Here is a 17,965-nt window from a genome sequence, read left to right as displayed (position 1 = left end):
TTTTTTTTTTTTTTTTTTTATCACCCCTTCTGCAATTTGCTGGAGCTAGGTGACGTCTGGGAGTTCGGGTGTGAAAATTCCCCCAACAACGACCACGAACTCCAGGCCCTGTCCTCCCAGGCCCCCCTCCACCCTCATTCCTGACGAGCCACCTTCCAGAAGCTTCTCTTGAAGCTGTTGGGCTTGTCCTTGAAGGCTTGGGTGTGTTTGCCTAAAATGGTATTGTGCCTAGACAAACAAGAAACAAACGTCCCCTTCTCCCCACCCCAACCCCCCTTTAAGGCTGGTGTTTATACATCAGGCCTGGCGGTTTTGAAGAAGAGCCAGCCGGCCACCATGCTGAGCTGACACCCCTCGCACACCCCTTCCAGGGAGGACACCTGGATTACTTCCAGCTCCTGACTGGTCTCAGACCATCACTCCCGGGAAGGGACGGTTTATTGTTATTATATTTTAATATTGTATTTATCAGATAGAGACAAAGAGAAATTGACAGGGTTGGGGGGAGGCTCGGCTGGTGGTGCGCCTGGTTGAGCGCACACATTACTGTACGCAAGGACCCGGGTTCGAGAACCCCCGTTCCCCACCTGCGGGGAGGAAGCTTCAGGGACAGTGAAGCAGGGCTGTAGGTGTCTTTCTGTCTCTCTACCTCCTCCATGTCTCTATTTTTAAATATTTTTATTTATTTAATTATTGGATAGAGACAGAGACATCCAGAGGGAAGGGAGAGGTAGAGAGGGAGAGAGACACCACCACTCGGGAAGCTTTCTCCCTGCAGGTGGGGGCCGGGGGCTCGAACCCGGGTCCTTGTGTATTGTAATCTGTGTGCTCAACCAGGTGCGCCACCACCTGGCCCCCAACCCAGCTATTTTAAATGTCTCCTTTTTTGTTTATTTATTGACACAGAGAGAATGAGCAGAGCTCCATTCAACTCTGGCAAAAGGCAGGGCTGGGGTTTGAACCCATGATTTTGGGGGGCCCGGACCTGCAAGGCCGATGCTCTCACAGGCTGAGCCAGCTCCCTGGTCCCATTTTCTCTGCTGTGTCTCAGTGGCTAATGATGTCCCAGGGCGTGGAGAAGGCGTTGGCCGTGTCCTTGAGCTCAGGACCTCAGGCCTGAGAGCCCAACGCCCTCCCGGGCTGCCGGCCAGTCTCTTTCTTTCTTTTTTAAAATATTTTTTAAATATTTATTTATTTATTTTCCCTTTTGTTGCCCTTGTTGTTTTTCGTTGTTGTAGTTATGATTGTTGTTGTTATTGACGTCGTTAAATATTTTAAATGTTTATTTATTCCCTTTTGTTGTTCTTGTTTTACTGTTGTAGTTATTATTGATGTCGTCGTTGTTGGATAGGACAGAGAGAAATGGAGAGAGGAGGGGAAGACAGAGAGGGGGAGAGAAAGACAGACACCTGCAGACCTGCTTCACCGCCTGGGAAGCGACTCCCCTGCAGGTGGGGAGCCGGGGGCTCCAACCGGGATCCTCTGCCCGTCCTTGCGCTTAACCCGCTGCACTACTGCCCGACTCCCCAGTCCATTTCTTTTATCCTTAGACAAGTGGGAGCGTAGAAGGTTCTGGGCAGGGAGTCGGGTGGTAGCGCAGCGGGTTAAGCGCACATGGCACAATGCGCAAGGACCAGAGTAAGGATCCTGGTTCGAGCCCCCGGCTCCCCACCTGCAGGGGAGTCGCTTCACAGGCGGTGAAGCAGGTCTGCAGGTGTCTGTCTCTCTCTCCCCCTCTCTGTCTTCCCCTCCTCTCTCCATTTCTCTCTGTCCTATCAATGCCAACAACAATGGCATTAATAACAACAATAACAATAATAATAACAAGGGCAACAAAAATGGGGGAAAATAATCTCCAGCAGCAGCGGATTTGCAGTGCCGGCCCTGAGTCCTAGCAATAACCCTGGAGGAAAATTTAAAAAATTAAAAAATCCCCACCTGCAGGGGAGTCGCTTCCCAGGCGGTGAAGCAGGTCTGCAGGTGTCTGTCTTTCTCTCCCCCTCTCTGTCTTCCCCTCCTCTCTCCATTTCTCTCTGTCCTATCAATGCCAACAACAATGGCATTAATAACAACAATAACAATAATAATAACAAGGGCAACAAAAATGGGGGAAAATAATCTCCAGCAGCAGCGGATTTGCAGTGCCGGCCCTGAGTCCTAGCAATAACCCTGGAGGAAAATTTAAAAAATTAAAAAATCCCCACCTGCAGGGGAGTCGCTTCCCAGGCGGTGAAGCAGGTCTGCAGGTGTCTGTCTTTCTCTCCCCCTCTCTGTCTTCCCCTCCTCTCTCCAGTTCTCTCTGTCCTATCCAACAACGACGACATCAATAACAACAACAGTAATAACTACAACAATAAAACAAGGGCAACAAAATGTAATAAATAAATATTTTTTTAAAAATTAAAAAGTAAAAAGAGGGTTCTGGGCAAAGGGGGAGAGAGAGAGATCGTTGAGAGAGAAAGAGAGGAGAGACACCACAGCATGGCTCCGGCACTCCACGGAGCTCTCCCAGTGCCATTACGGTCTTCCCTGGTGGTGCTGGGGTTGGAACCCAGGGCCTCGCTCGGACACAGCCGGATGAGTGCTCGACCCAATGAGCTGTTTCCCAGCCTCAGAGTAACACTGAGGGGCCATGGGCCAAGTGACACGGCGTTCCAGTGTCTCAGTACCCAGGCACACCCGGTCCCTTGCGGCTGATTGCCAACTAGACCTCCAGGGTGGAAGATATTTCTCAACTGACTTATAAAAGAAAAAAAATAGACTTATTGGGGGGCTGGGCATTGGCATAGCCGCTTAAGTAAGTGTGTATAATAAGAAGCACAAGGATCCAAGTTCGAGCCCCCGGCAAGTGATGAAGCAGGTCTGTAGGTGTCTCTCTGTCTCTTTCTCTCTCTCCCTCTCCTCTCTCGATTTCTCTCTGTCCTGTCCAATAACATGGAAAAAAGGTAGCCGCCAGGAGCAGTGGATCCTTAGTGCTAGCAGTGAGCCCCAGAGATAACCCTGGAGGCAAAAATAGATTCATTTACGAGAAAGAGAGAGAGAGGGAGAGACCAGAGCACTGCTCAACTTGCAAGTCCTGTGCTCTAACCCTCTGAGCTGTCTCCCTAGCCCTGATGTGAGCTTTCTCTTTTTTTTTAATATTTATTTTATTTATTTATTCCCTTTTGTTGCCCTTGTTGTTTTATTGTTGTAGTTATTATTGTTGTTGTCATTGTTGGATAGGACAGAGAGAAATGGAGAGAGGAGGGGAAGACAGAGAGAGGGGGAGAGAAAGACAGACACCTGCAGACCTGCTTCACCGCCTGGGAAGCGACTCCCCTGCAGGTGGGGAGCCGGGGTTCGAACCGTCTTTCTTTTTTTTTTTTTGGGAGGGGGAGCAATGGAAAAAACACTGTAGTCTCAAGCTTGAGGTCCTGGGTTCGATTCCCGGCATCACAGTTGCCAGAGAGAGGCCCGTCTCTCTCTCTCTCTCAAATAAATACGTAAGTGGAAAAATAAGGGGAAAAAATATCTGTAGGGAGAAAAGCGAACATTGGGATCTTCTGGAAGGAAGACGGCCAAGGGTTCCCAGGGGAGTCCGGATGGCTTCACCCTGGGTAGGGCTGTGGTGGGCAGGCTGCCCGGAGGTGGTGTCTGGTTTCTGACTGTGCTGAGTGTCTCCCCCCAACCCCCCCACCCCTGTTTTTAAGTCTCTGCAGGAAGCCTGGAAACTTCTAGAAAGTTTAACCCTTTTGGGTTAAACTTTTTTTTTTTTTTCCCCAGAGCCCTGTTCAGTTCTGGCTGATGGTGGTGCTGGGGCTTGAACCTCAGACCTCAGGCAGGAGAGTCTCTTTGCAGAACCACTGTGTTGTCTCTTCAGCCCTCCAGATTTATTTATTTTATTTTTATTTTTCACTCATAACAGAGAGTTTCACAGTGAAAGAGAGATAGAGAGCTGGGAGGAGACAGCAGGATGGTTCTGCAAAAGATTCTTGCAGGGAGTCGGGCGGTGGCGCAGCGGATTAAGCGCACGTGGCACAAAGCGCAAGGACCGGCATAAGGATCCCAGTTCGAGCCCCCGGCTCCCCACCTGCAGGGGAGTCGCTTCCCAGGCGGTGAAGCAGGTCTGCAGGTGTCTGTCTTTCTCTCCTACTCTCTGTCTTCCCCTCCTCTCTCCATTTCTCTCTGTCCTATCCAAAAAAGACGACATCAATAACACCAACAACAACCACAACAACAATAAAAAAAAAACACAAGGGCAACAAAAGGGAAAAAATAACAACAATAATAATAACAACAACAACAAGGGCAGTAAAAGGGAAAAAATAGCCTCCAGGAGCAGTGAATTTGTATTGTAGCCACTGAGCTCCAGAAATAACCCCGCAGGCAAAAAAGAAGAGAGAGAGAGAGATCCAGGGCGTGGTACCCTGGACAAAGCATGCACATGGACCAAAGTGATGTCTGGTTCTTTCTCTCTCCTGCTATCTTTCTCATCAATCAATCAATAAAATCTTTTTTAAAAAATGGAGCGCCCCACTCTGGCATATGTGGTGCTGGGAATCGAGCCAGGAGCCTCAGACGTGCAAGTCTGCTGCTCTGCCCGCATCGCCGCCCTGCCTTGAGCACATTCAAGGCCCTGCCACCCTCTCCCCACTCCTGACTCTGAACCTACCCCTCCCCGCCCCCGCCCTTCCGGCCTGGAATGCCCCCTTTTCCTCCCTCTGACTCTTAACGGGCTTCCTGTTGCAGCCCACACAGAATCATCTGCTTCACAGAGACAAAAGGGGGCCGGGTGATGGTGCACCCTGGCCAGGCCCAAATTATCACCATACACAGGGACCTGGGTTCGAGCCCCCGGTCCCCCACCTGCAGGGGGAAAGCTTTTCGAGTGGTGAAGCAGGGCTGCAGGTGTCTCTCTGTCTCTCAGTTTCTCTCTGTGTCTGTCACACCCCACACCCCCCGCTCAGCTCAAGCCTTCCCTCAGGACTTGTATGTTTGAGGCTCTGGGTTCGAGGCCCCGGTACCAACAGAAGCCAGAGCTGAGTGAAGCCTTGCAGAGACAGAGACAGAGAGACAGAGAGAGACAGAGAGACACAACCCTGTTTCACCCCTCAGGAAGATTCCCCCTGCTGGTGGGGACCAGGGGCTTGAACTCGGGTCCTTGTGTCTGGGGACATGAGCCCAGTCAGGCGTGCCACCGCCTGAATCAATAGATCTTTTCATTCTATTATTATTATTTTAATTTGTGTTTATTTGTTAATAGGGAGAGAGAGAGAGAATCAGACCCTCCCTCTGGCATCTGCAGTGGCAAGGCTCAAACCTGGGACCTCAAGCATGAGTCTCCAATGCTTTATCCACTGCGCCCCACACAGGCAGCTCTAAGATTAATATTGTTGGGGGATTGTCTTTTTTTTTTTTTAACCACTTACAGTCAGTGTCTCTCTCCCTGCCCTCCCAGGTCTCCCCCAGACCCCCCCAGTCTCATCTCCATCACCTCCAGGGCCCCCAGTGGCCTCCCCCGCTCCCTCACAGCCCGAAGAGAACAGCACAGACCAGGTGCCTGCCCCGGACACCGCCCCCAGGAAGTCCACCAAGCTTACCACCTCCTGTAGTAAGGACATCTCAGAGGAGACCGGGGGTGCAGGTATGTGGTGGGGACCCCACGCCAACGTAACGGGGGACCCTGAGGCAGGGAGACACAGGGTCGAGACTTGGGGAGCCCTCAGCATTCTTCCTCTCCCAGGAGCAGGGCCCCCCACGGCCATAAGATCCATCATGAAACACAAAGAGGAACCCACGGACCCCCCAGCCCAGAGGAGGAGCCTCCAGTTTGTGGGGGTCAACGGCGGTGGGTAAGCGAGGGAGGGACCCCCCCACAGCCCCACGCTCTCAGCCCTGGGTGCCCCCCCCCCCCGCGCCAGCCACCTAGAACAGATCCATTTATTTATTCACTCACTCACCAGTGACCAGAGAGCAAGAGGAGGAGGAAACTGAGTCAGGAGTTGTCAGCCTCTCAAGCATGAGGTCCCGGGTTCGAGCCCCCGATATTATGTGTCCCTTGCATCTCTCTCTCTCAACTCCAGGGTCATTTTTTTCTCATTTTGTTGCCCTTGTTGTTATTGTTGTCATAGATGTTGTTGTTGGATAGGACAGAGAGAAATGGAGAGAGGAGGGGAAGACAGAGAGGGGGAGAGAAAGACAGATACCTACAGACCTGCTTCACCGCCTGGGAAGCAACTCCCCTGCAGGTGGGGAGCCGGGTGCTCGAACCGGGATCCTTATGCCGGTCCTTGTGCTTTGTGTCACAGAGGAAAACAGAGAGAGAGAGAAAAAATAGCCTCCCTCTGACACACGCGATGCCAGAGTTCGAACCCGGGACCTCGTGTTCGAGAGTCCTGCCCTCTACCAACTGAGCTATCTCTCGGGCCCCTGCTCAATGAGCTCTTACTAAGTGCCCCAAGCTCTGTCCGTGCCATCCTGGGAGGTCAATAGCGGCCCCTGTCCCCAGCGTCACAGATGGGGAAACTGAGTCCCAGGGGAGACGGCGAGCTTCACCTCCTCATCTCCCACCCCGTCCGACACCCTCCCCAGGTACGAGTCCTCCTCCGAGGACTCCACCACAGCAGAGAACTTCTCTGACAACGAGAGCACCGAGAACGAGGCGCCGGAGCCACCGGAAGAGAAGGTCCGGGGAGTGCCAGAGACCTCCCAGCTCAGGCCCTTGGAGACGGCGGGGCCCAAGGCCAGCCAGGAGCCCCCACATGTGGCCCCGGCTGAGGGGGCGTCAGGCTCCGGCAAGAAGAAGGCAAAGGAAGTGGAGGAGGAGGAAGAGGAGGAGGAAATCCGGTGAGTCTTCTGCGATCTTGTGGGAGGCTAAGACCCTGCAGGCTATATCAGTCACTCACACTTTAGTCTGAATTAGCAGTTGTGGCTTTTCAGCTTTCAGCCACTCCAGTGAACCTTAGTGGGATGGGAGAGCCATGAGGCCTTCCCTGGAATCCCCCCAGCTAAAGGGAGAGAGTGGGGGAGGGATTCCCAGCTGAAGGGATAGAGTTGGGGGGTGCTCCCACATTAAGCTCCCCCCTCCCAACGCTGCAGAATGGATCTCAGCCCTGACCTCATCTCAGCCTGCATCGCCTTGGAAAAGTACCTGGAGAATAATGACGCCCTCACAGAGCGGGAGCTGGTAAGGGGGGGTACCCTGGCCTTGGAAGCGGGAATCCCCTCTTATCCCTAGAACCCCTGCCTGGTGTCTCCCCTCTTGAATATGTGGCAATCAGCCCTGGGGAGGGGGTTCACAGGACATAACCTGGGACCATGAGGACGCTGGGAATTCTATACTTTCTTTCTTTCTTCTTCAACTTTTTTTTTTTACTATGTGCTCTTAACCCAGTCCACTACTACCTGGCCCAATTCTTCTATTTTTTAAAAAAATATTTATTTATTTCCTTTTGTTGCCCTTGTTGCTTTATTGTTGTAGTTATTATTGTTGTGGTTATTGATGTCGTTGTTGTTGGATAGGACAGAGAGAAATGGAGGGAGGAGGGGAAGACAGAGAGGGGGAGAGAAAGACAGACACCTGCAGACCTGCTTCACCGCCTGTGAAGCGACTTCCCTACAGGTGGGGAGCCGGGGGCTCGAACCAGGATCCTTATGCCGGTCCTTGTGCTTTGTGCCACGTGCACTTAACCCACTGCACTACCGCCCAACTCCCAATTCTTCTATTTTTTAAACTATCTTTATTTATTTATCTGATAGAGACAGCCAGAAATTGAGAGGGAAAGGGGAGATAGAGAGGGAGAGAGACAGAGAGACACTTGCAGCCCTGCTTCACCACTCACAAAGCTTCCCCTCTGCAGATGAGGACCAAGGGGCTTGGACCCAGGTCCTTTTGCATTTGCAACATTACACTCAACCAGGCGGGCCACCAGCTGGCCCCATTTATTATTATTCTTACCCATCTAGCTTTTTTCTGATTGTTCTCCACAGACCCCTTCTCTCAGCTCTGGCAGATGGTAGTGCTAGGGATTGAACTCGAGACCTTAGGGCGTAAGACAGGAGAGTCTCTTAGCAGAACCATCATGCTGTCTCTCCAGTCCATTGTTTTTTGGATTTCCAGTCATGAGAATGAGAGACTGTAGGATCTCTTAGCTTCACCAAAAGCTGGAGATAAGAATTGAACCTGGGGCTTCAAGCCTGGAGGAGAGACCCCACAGCCCTGCCCACCCTCCATGGGCTCCCTGGGTGCTGTGCAGGGTGCTGAGAGAGGAGAGACCCCACAGCCCTGCCCACCCTCCATGGGGCTCCCTGGGTGGTGTGCATGGTGCTGAGAGAGAAGAGACCCCACAGCCCTGCCCACCCTCCATGGGCTCCCTGGGTGCTGTGCCTGGTGCTGAGAGAGGAGAGACCCACAGCCCTGCCCACCCTCCATGGGCTCCCTGGGTGCTGTGCAGGGTGCTGAGAGAGGAGAGACCCCACAGCCCTGCCCACTTTCCACGGGGCCACCTGGGTGCTGAGAGAGGCCCCCGTCCCCTGTGTCCCCCTAGAAGGTGGCCTACACCACGGTGCTCCAGGAGTGGCTGCGTTTGGCCTGCCGCCGGGACGCCCACCCTGAGCTGGTGCGCCGCCACCTCATAACCTTCCGGGCCGTGTCCGCCCGGGTGCTCAACTACGTGGTCAACATCGCTGACGGCAACGGCAACACGGCGCTACACTACTCAGTGTCCCACGCCAACTTCCCCGTGGTGCGTCAGCTCCTGGATAGTGGTGAGCTGAGTGGCCCTGGGGCCGGGGGGGTCCAGCCACCCACCTCCCCAACCTTTCCAGAGGGGCCACTCCCAAGAAGGAAAGAACTCGGGCCTGAGGCTCACAGAGTCCCATGTGGGGACACACACACACACACACACACACACACACACGTGTGTGTGTTTTTAATTCTTTTTCATTTATTTATTGGCTAGAGACAGGCAGAAATTGAGAGGGAAGGGGGTGATAGAGAAGGAGAGAGACAGAGAGACACCTGCAGCTCTGCTTCACCACTGGTGAAACTTTCCTCCTGCAGGTGGGGACCAAGGGCTTGAACCTGGGTCCTTGTGCACTGTAAAGTGTGCGCTTAGCCAGATGCGCCACTACCTGGCTCCCCCATCCTTTACTTTTTAGAAAGAGAAGGAAAGAGGTGAGAAAGTGACAGGGGGGAAACAAAGATGACAGCATCCTCTATGACACTCACCCTCCATGGGCTCCCTGGGTGCTGTGCAGGGTGCTGAGAGAGGAGAGACCCCACAGCCCTGCCCTCCCTCCATGGGCTCCCTGGGTGCTGTGCCTGGTGCTGAGAGAGGAGAGACCCCACAGCCCTGCCCTCCCTCCATGGGCTCCCTGGGTGCTGTCCATGGTGCTGAGAGAGGAGAGACCCCACAGCCCTGCCCACCCTCCATGGGCTCCCTGGGTGCTGTGCATGGTGCTGAGAGAGGAGAGACCCCACAGCCCTGCCCACCCTCCATGGGCTCCCTGGGTGCTGTGCAGGGTGCTGAGAGAGGAGAGACCCCACAGCCCTGCCCACCCTCCATGGGCTCCCTGGGTGCTGTCCATGGTGCTGAGAGAGGAGACACCCCACAGCCCTGCCCACCCTCCATGGGCTCCCTGGGTGCTGTGCAGGGTGCTGAGAGAGGAGAGACCCCACAGCCCTGCCCACCCTCCATGGGCTCCCTGGGTGCTGTCCATGGTGCTGAGAGAGGAGACACCCCACAGCCCTGCCCACCCTCCATGGGCTCCCTGGGTGCTGTGCAGGGTGATGAGAGAGGAGAGACCCCACAGCCCTGCCCTCCCTTCATGGGCTCCCTGGGTGCTGTCCATGGTGCTGAGAGAGGAGAGACCCCACAGCCCTGCCCACCCTCCATGGGGCTCCCTGGGTGCTGTCCATGGTGCTGAGAGAGGAGAGACCCCACAGCTCTGCCCACCCTCCATGGGGCTCCCTGGGTGCTGTGCAGGGTGCTGAGAGAGGAGAGACCCCACAGCCCTGCCCTCCCTCCATGGGCTCCCTGGGTGCTGTCCATGGTGCTGAGAGAGGAGAGACCCCACAGCCCTGCCCACCCTCCATGGGCTCCCTGGGTGCTGTGCATGGTGCTGAGAGAGGAGAGACCCCACAGCCCTGCCCACCCTCCATGGGCTCCCTGGGTGCTGTGCAGGGTGCTGAGAGAGGAGAGACCCACAGCCCTGCCCATCCTCCACGGGGCTGCCTGTGGTCTCCCGCTCTCCCAGACCCTTCTTGTGCCTAGCTGTCCCCATCCAGCCTCTGTGACTCCTTTTGCCCCTCACTCAAGGTGTCTGCTGCGTGGACAAGCAGAACCGTGCAGGCTACAGCCCCATCATGCTTATAGCACTGGCCACACTGAGGTCACAAGAGGACAATGACACGGTCCTGCAGCTTCTTCGACTGGGAGACCTCAATGCTAAGGCCAGCCAGGTACCCCCCAGCCCAACAGGGCCCCTGCGGACTGCTGAGCCCACCCTGGCCACACACCAAGCCTTAAGGGACCTGTGTTCCTGGCTCCTCTTGGTGCCCTGGGGTGGGACCCTGAACCTCAGAGAGGCAGGGTTGTGTCCTCCAGGTCTGACTGGAAGGTTCTGGAACCCGGGCAACTAGCCAAAGTTGGTTCTGAAAGGTTCTAGAAATGGGTATCTCCGCAGAGAAGTAATTCCAGAAGCTAGACCTTCCACCTTCTACACCCCATGATGACCCTGGGTCCATGCTCCCAGAGGGATAAAGAATAGGGACCGCTATCGGGGAGGGGATGGGATACGGAGATCTGATGGTGGGAATTGTGTAGAGTTGTACCCCTCTTGTCCTGGTGTCCTGTTGATCATTACTAAATGAATTTTTAAAATCCCCTAGCAGAAGATAAAATAGTAAGAAAGAAAGAAAAGAAATGGGTGTCATGTGGAATGACTGGGACATGGGCGCCACACTGTACAAAAGGTTTTTGGAGGGGAGTCGGGCGGTAGCTTAGCGGGTTAAGCGCAGGTGGCGCAAAGCACAAGGACTGATGTAAGGATCCCGGTTCGAGCCCCCGGCTCCCCACCTGCAGGGGAGTCGCTTCCCAGGCGGTGAAGCAGGTCTGCAGGTGTCTGTCTTTCTCTCCCCCTCTCTGTCTTCCCCTCCTCTCTCCATTTCTCTCTGTCCTATTCAACAATGATGACAACAATAACTACAACTATAAAACAACAAGGGCAACAAAAGGGAATAAATAAAATTTTTAAAAAAAAGGTTTTTGTAGATTATAGAACAAGAGTTGGAGGTATAAGGTCCTGGAACAGGGGGCTTTGTGCGGCAGTTTCTTCCAAAGTTCTAAAACATGGTGCCAGAGGCTTTAAAACGGGAAGTGTCATGAGCGGTGAAGCAGTATGCACGTGTCTCTCTGTCTCTCTCCCTCTTTATTCCCTTCCCACTCTCTCAATTTTTCTCTGTCCGATCAAAGAAAATAAATTTTAAAAAATCTTTTTTAATATATACTTTATGACACCCGGGAGGTGGCACAGTGGATAAAGCGTTGGACTCTCAAGCCTGAGGTCCCGAGTTCAATCCCCGGTAGCACATGGACCAGTGTGATATCTGGTTCTTTCTCTCTTGTCCTATCTTTCTCATGAATAGATACATAAAATCTTGGGGTTGGGCGATAGCACACTGGGTTAAATGCGCATAGTATGAAACACAAGGACCCACGCAAGGATCTGGGTTCGAGCCCTCATCTCCCCACCTGCAAGAAGATCTCGCTTGACAAGTGGTGAAGCAGGTCTGCAAGTGTCTTCTTCTCTATCCTCTTTTTTTTTTTGTAAATATTTATTTATTTATTCCTTTGTTGCCCCTGTTGTTTTTTATTGTTGTAGTTATTGCGGTCGTCGTTGTTGGATAGGACAGAGAGAAATGAAGGAAGGGGAAGACAGAGAGGGGGAGAGAAAGACAGACACCTGCAGACCTGCTTCACTGCCTGTGAAGCTTCCCCCCTGTAGGAGGGGGCTGGAGGCTCGAGCCCAGATCCTTGCACTTTGTACTATGTCCACTTAACCGGGTGCACCACCGCCTGGCTGCCTTTCTCTCCCCCTCTCTACCTCCCCTTCCCTCTCCATTTCTCTCTGTCCTATCCAACAACAACAACAACAACAACATGGGGAAAATGGCCTCCAGAAGCAGTGGGTTCACAATGCAGGCACCGAGCCCCAGCCATAACCCTGGAGACAAAAACAAACAAACAGAAACAGGGAATGTGTGGAGGGTTATGGAATAGGGGCAGCGTGTGGGAAGTGCTCGGAAGCTCTACAGCATGGGTGTTGTGCGGGAGATTCTGGAACAGGGGCCATGTGGGTGATTCTAGAACCGTGGTGACGATCGCAAGGCTCTGGAAGGTTCCAGAGCTGGACTCATGGAAGGGTCTGGAGCTGGGATGACAGGCTGGAGTTAAGGATCCTGGAAGGTTTGGTCCTCAAGAGGTGCTAGAATTGTGGCAAGTTCTGGGCCAAACGGTAGTGAGCAGGTGGTTCTGGAGAATGCCTAGATCGGGCATCATGGAAGGAGCTGGGGGTGGGGTCGGGTGCAGAAGGTTCTGGTGCCGGGTCTGGACCAGAGAGACAGCACGGAGAAGGTTCTAGAGCAGAGATCCTCAAAGGTTCCGGAACAGGGGTAACAAGCCGATGGTTCTAGAAAGTTCAAGAACAGGCATCGCGTGGTATGGTTGTGGCCAGGGGTTGTGTTCAGAAGGTTCTGGAACAGGAACAGTGGGTCTGGACCGGATTGGATCTGGGAGGTTCTAGAATGGGCACTTGTGGAAGGGTCAGGAATGGGACGAGGTGAAGAAGGCTCTGGAGCAGGAATAAAAGAGGGTCTGGAACCGGACAGGAGGAAGAAGGTTCTGGAGCAGGCAGGGAAGGGCGTCTGGCGCTGGACCAGCACCCAGAAGGTTCTGGAAGGTTCTAGATCAGCAAGGTGGAAGGTCTGCAGCCGGAACGCATTGCAGGCAGCTGTGGGAAGTCCTGGAGCTGGGAGGGTGGAGGGTCTGGATCAGGGGCAGCAGGTAGAAGCTTCTGGAAGGTCCTGGGGTCCGGTGGGGGCAGGTGCTGGGACCCTGAGCCGCCCCCCTTCCCTCCCTGCAGGCGGGGCAGACGGCGCTGATGCTGGCGGTCAGCCACGGGCGGCTGGACGTGGTGCGGGCACTGCTGGCCTGCGGGGCGGACGTGAACGTGCAAGACGCCGATGGCTCCACCGCGCTCATGTGCGCCTGCGAGCACGGCCATAAGGACATAGCCGGGCTGCTGCTGGCCCAGCCCGCCTGCGATGCCACGCTGGCAGACCACGTGAGTGGGGGCGGGGCCTGCGAGTCCGCGCTGGCCAATCGCGAGTGGGGGCGTGTCTGAAGAGGCGGGGCCTATGACCGCTGGCCAACCACGTTGGTGTGGGGCGGGGCCAATCGTGGGTGAGGGGCGTGTCCATGGTGGGGCGGGGCGTGGAGCTCGGACTGGGCGGGGCCTCCGTGGTGGGCGGGGCGGAGCTGCCCAGGAGAATGTGGGGTGGGGCGGGGCTTGCGGGGGTAACATGGGGTCGGGCAGAGCCTGGGAAGACCTGGCCTGGGGGGACCTGGAGCCTGGTGCCTTGCAGGATGGCAGCACCGCGCTGACAGTGGCCCTGGACGCCGGCCAGAACGAGATCGCCTCCATGCTGTACTCACGCATGAACAGCCAGTGCTCGGTGAGCCGCCCGGGCGGACACGCTTACCCGTGTGTGCGTGTATCAGTGTGCAGATAGTCACATACGTGTGCACATGTCGGTGTGCACATGGGAGGCGTGTGTGAGTGTGGCGGGAGACAGTGTGTGGGTGGCGCCCCCCCCCCATGACCCAGGCCGCCCCCTGCGGGTACCCCTGCCCCCCCGACCCTCCGGAGCAGCCTCTCCCAGGGAGTGGACACAGTGCTCAGAGCAATGGGGAGCGGGGGCTCGAACCCGGATCCTTTTGCGGGTCCTTGCACTTCTTACTATGTGCGCTTAACCGGGTGCATCGCCGCTTGGCCCTCTTACAATTTTTTATTTATTTTATTTTAATGAGAGAAAGACCAGAGCTATGTTCAGCTCTGGCTTATGGTGGTTCTGTGGACCGGGGACATTAGGACCTTGGAACCTCCCAGTAAAAGTCCGTTTGCCGAAGCATGATGCTCTCTCCTCAGCCCTCTGTCTCTTTGTGTCGGTGCTGGGAATCGAACCCAGGGATCTCAGGACCTGGGCTTCACTACTGAGCCACTTGCCTTACTTCTCAGGAAACTTTAAAAAAATTTTATCTTTATTAACTTATTACTGGATGGAGGCAGAGAGAAATTAAGAAGGGAAAGGGAGATAGAGAAGGAACGAGACACCTGCAGCCCTGTTTTGCCACTCCTGAAGCTGCCCCCCTGCAGGTGGGGACCAGGGGCTTGAACCTGGGACCTTGTGCACCGTAATGTGTGAGCTTAACCAGGTGCGCCGCCGCCTGGCCGCCTGGCGCTTCAGGAAACTTTTTTTTTTCATTTTGGGTACCCCGGGCCTCACACAAACACCTCCTCTCGCTCAGCTATTTGCTTTTTGTCCACCAGTGCTCAGAAATAAAATAAATACAATATTAAAAAGAGAGAGAGAGAGAAACAGAGCACCAATCCACCAGTCATGAAATTTCAGGCATGAGAGCCTCTTTCCATAACCATGATGCTATCTACCCCCACCCCCAAATGATTACTTTTTCAAATGCCTTTTGACCTAGGAATGAAAAAGCAAGAGACAGACCTGAGCATCTCTCGCTCAAAAATGACTAAAATATAAAACCCAAGATCCAACCCCAAATCCACCAGACCACGCCCCCCTCATGCCCAGGCCTTTGCACCCTGGTCTGTTATGCCCCGCCCCCTGGACTGACACGGGAATCCCATTGGGCTTTACCTGGCAGTGGCCCCGCCCTTTATCAAGCCCCGCCCCCGGACTGGCACCAGAATCCCATTGGGCCTTACCTGGCATTGGCCCCGCCCCTTGTCAAACTGGCTAGACCCCAGCCCTCCCCCCCCCAAAAAATGAAAACTTCTGTTTCTCTTCGCAGTTTGCCCCCATGTCCGAAGACCGGAACCCCTCTTCGTCCTCTGCTGAAGAGTAACCTTTGGAGGGGTCCAGGGGACCCAACTGGCCCCAGGACACGCCTTGGGGTGCAGGGGAGACCCCACCCCATCTCTGGCCTCCTCCTGGGCCATCACCCCCTTCGGCAGGCTTCTCCGCGGAGATCCCAGCCCCCCCCAGCAGCCGACTCAGAGCCACAGCCCAGCAGCTTCAAAAAGGGGGGGCCCTCCCCCAGAAGGGGGGCCCTCTCCCCTTTCCCCCTCACCCCAGACTGGTGCCAGTGGCTACAGCGGCTGGGACTTGCGGTTTGCCCCCAAAGGACACCCAGACACAAAAGTGGCAATTACTTGGGGTGGGAGCAGGAGGGTAGCCAGTTGGGGCCCCTCAAAACTTGGAAAAATTCTCTGAGCTTGCTATTTAATCCCTGGAGTTCCCCCCCTCCCCAGCCACCCCCCAGCCCCCCCAGCTCCTCTCCCTCTCCCCCCAGCAGACAGGAAATCCCCCAGCCCCTCCCCACTGCTCCATGGGGCACCCCCCCTTCCTCCTCCTGGTTCCAGCCCACATCTCTCTCCGCCCCGAGGAAGGAAAGTCAGAGACCCTGAGTCTTTGGCCAGGGCTCTGGGCACGTCCATCCCCCCCAACCCCAAACCCCCATATGTCTGTGATTAAAACTTGGCAGGGACCCCAAGATCCCCAATTCTTATGGTTAGAAGCCAGGCACAAAAAAGGAAAAAAGAGCTGCTTTTTCTTTTTTTTTTTTTATCCCCTCTTTTCTTTCTTTCTTTCTTTTTTTTTTTTTTTCAAAACAGCCTGGAAGGGAGTCTGCTGGAATCTTTATAGATTTTTTTTCTCTTTCCTTCCTTCCTTCTTTGTCCTCTCCCTCTATTCCCTCAGAGAGAAGAGAGAGAGAGAAAGAAAACAAAAAAAAGGGAAGAAAAAGACAAGATAACAGTAACAGCCACAGTTTCCAAGCTGTGGGAAATGTCTTGTGATTGGGGGTGAGACTGAGGATGGGAGTTCTGGCTGAAACGGGGTTTCGTGCCTCCCCCATCTGAGATGAGATAATATTTTCTAGAAAAATGTGGTGCTGGGTTGGCGGACCGGAGGGGAGGTTTGGCTGACTTTATTTTTGACGATAGAGAGGAGAAGACAACTCCAGCAACACCACCCTCCCCCCCAGATCCTGAGAATGGGGGTACACAGCCCCAGGAACAGGGGTACTGTGGATCAAGCCTCGGACTCTCAAGCATGAGGTCCTGAGTTCGGTATCTCATGTCCCCGAAGGAGACTCTGATTGACTCTCCACCTGATAGATAAATATAGACTTTTTTTTCCTTAAAAAAGAGAGAGGGAGTCGGGGAGAAGCGCAGTAGGTTAAACACACGTGGCGCAAAGACCAATGTAAGGATCTTGGTTCGAGCCCTTGGCGCCCCACCTGCAGGGGAGTCGCTTCCCAGGCGGTGAAGCAGGTCTGCAGGTGTCTGTCTTTCTCTCCCCCCCTCTCCATTTCTCTCTGTCCTATCCAACAACGACGACATCAGTAACTACAACAGTAAAAATAACAAGAGCAACAAAAGGGAATAAATAAGTATTTAAGAGAGAGAGAAAGAAAAGGGGGTTTAGAGTCTCAGAACTCCAGTTCCTGAGTGCCCTCCCACAGCACCCCACCTTCTGCTGGAATGAGATGGGTCTTATCCATCCAGACTGAGCCCGGAGCAGAAAGTTCATCACAGTGTCCCTCCCCCTTCCCCAGTGGGATCCCTGCCTCTGAACTCCCCTCCCCCAGCCTTCTCCTCACTATATACTCATAAATTTTCATTTTCACGGTACGTCCAGAAACACAGTATTACCCTAAAGATGAAGTGTTCCTGTTTGTAATCTTTGTTCAGGAAGAAAGAAAGAAAGAAAGAAAGAAAGAAAGAAAGAAAGAAAGAAAGAAAGAAATTGAATAAAGCTCTCTTATGACAAAGCCTGTGGGGTCTGATTTCTATCTCGCCAACCCTGCACCCCACCCCTGTCCCCGCACACCCCTACAACTTGTCTTATTTTGGGTGGAGAAAAGGAGATGAAAGGAAGAGAGACAGAGAGACAACTGCAACCCTGCTCCACGGCTTCTGAAGGTGGAAACGGGGGCTTGAACCTGCGTCGTTCCCCATGGAGACATGGGTGCCAGGAAGTCGGTAAACAGGATGGGAGCCTGAGGTCGTCGCCTCCTGACTCCTGAGGGAATTTCCATCAATTCCTTCCTGAAACAAAGCCTGGGTTGTTGTCATTGTCCTCAACGCCCAAGGCAAGCTGAATCGGGCTTTGACATTTTTTAAAAAGTGAGCTGGTGGAAAGTTTCCTTGGCTAGGTCACTACTTTCCCAGTGTACAACCTAGGATCAAGGCTGGCCCTTGCCGGACTGGAGCGAGCTTCAGTGCTGTGCTCAGCCTCTTTTTTTTTCTCTCTCTCTCTCCTCTCTTGCTTCTCTCTGTCTCTATATGAAAAAGGCAGGTTGCAGGAGTGAAGCCCTGGGGATGGCCAGAAAGAAAAATAATAACTTACTCAGGCTGAGAAATGGGATGTATTCACTAATGGATTACAACAGTGAGGTCTTGGGCTTTATGTCAGCACCCTGCACAGCACCCAGGGAGCCCATGGAGGGTGGGCAGGGCTGTGGGGTCCCTCTTTTTAAAATTTATTTGTTGGGGAGTCGGGCTGTAGCACAACGGGTTAAGCGCAGGTGGCGCTAAGCTCAAGGACCGGCGTCAGGATCCCAGTTCGAGCCCCCGGCTCCCCACCTGCAGGCAGGTCCCTTCACAAGCGGTGAAGCAGGTCTGCAGGTGTCTGTCTTTCTCTCCCCCTCTCTGTCTTCCCCTCCTCTCT

General features: G+C 54.1%; 1 protein-coding gene across 1 annotated transcript; it reads left to right on the top strand.

Annotated features, from left to right (window-relative positions):
• Window positions 1-5,417: 5,417 nt before the first annotated feature.
• KANK2 (KN motif and ankyrin repeat domains 2) lies at window positions 5,418-17,067 on the top strand. The gene is made up of 9 exons (XM_060181767.1): window positions 5,418-5,623; window positions 5,723-5,831; window positions 6,571-6,825; window positions 7,078-7,165; window positions 8,526-8,745; window positions 10,299-10,441; window positions 13,123-13,323; window positions 13,625-13,714; window positions 15,084-17,067. The coding sequence occupies exons 2-9, from the start codon at window positions 5,755-5,757 to the stop codon at window positions 15,135-15,137; spliced, it is 1,128 nt and encodes a 375-aa protein (XP_060037750.1). The 5' UTR covers window positions 5,418-5,623; window positions 5,723-5,754; the 3' UTR covers window positions 15,138-17,067.
• Window positions 17,068-17,965: the final 898 nt, after the last annotated feature.

This window comes from Erinaceus europaeus, chromosome 23 (genome assembly GCF_950295315.1).
Source record: "Erinaceus europaeus chromosome 23, mEriEur2.1, whole genome shotgun sequence".
In the NCBI taxonomy this organism is placed as follows: domain Eukaryota; kingdom Metazoa; phylum Chordata; class Mammalia; order Eulipotyphla; family Erinaceidae; genus Erinaceus; species Erinaceus europaeus.
This window is presented reverse-complemented; position numbering and strand designations above follow the sequence as displayed.

Excerpts from the sequence above, each read along its gene's own strand:
- KANK2 (XM_060181767.1), top strand. The coding sequence starts at position 5,755 with ATGAAACACAAAGAGGAACCCACGGACCCCCCAGCCCAGAGGAGGAGC. Across the intron at positions 6,826-7,077 it reads GAAGAGGAGGAGGAAATCCG|AATGGATCTCAGCCCTGACC; the intron begins GTGAGTCTTCTG and ends CCAACGCTGCAG. Across the intron at positions 7,166-8,525 it reads CCCTCACAGAGCGGGAGCTG|AAGGTGGCCTACACCACGGT; the intron begins GTAAGGGGGGGT and ends GTGTCCCCCTAG.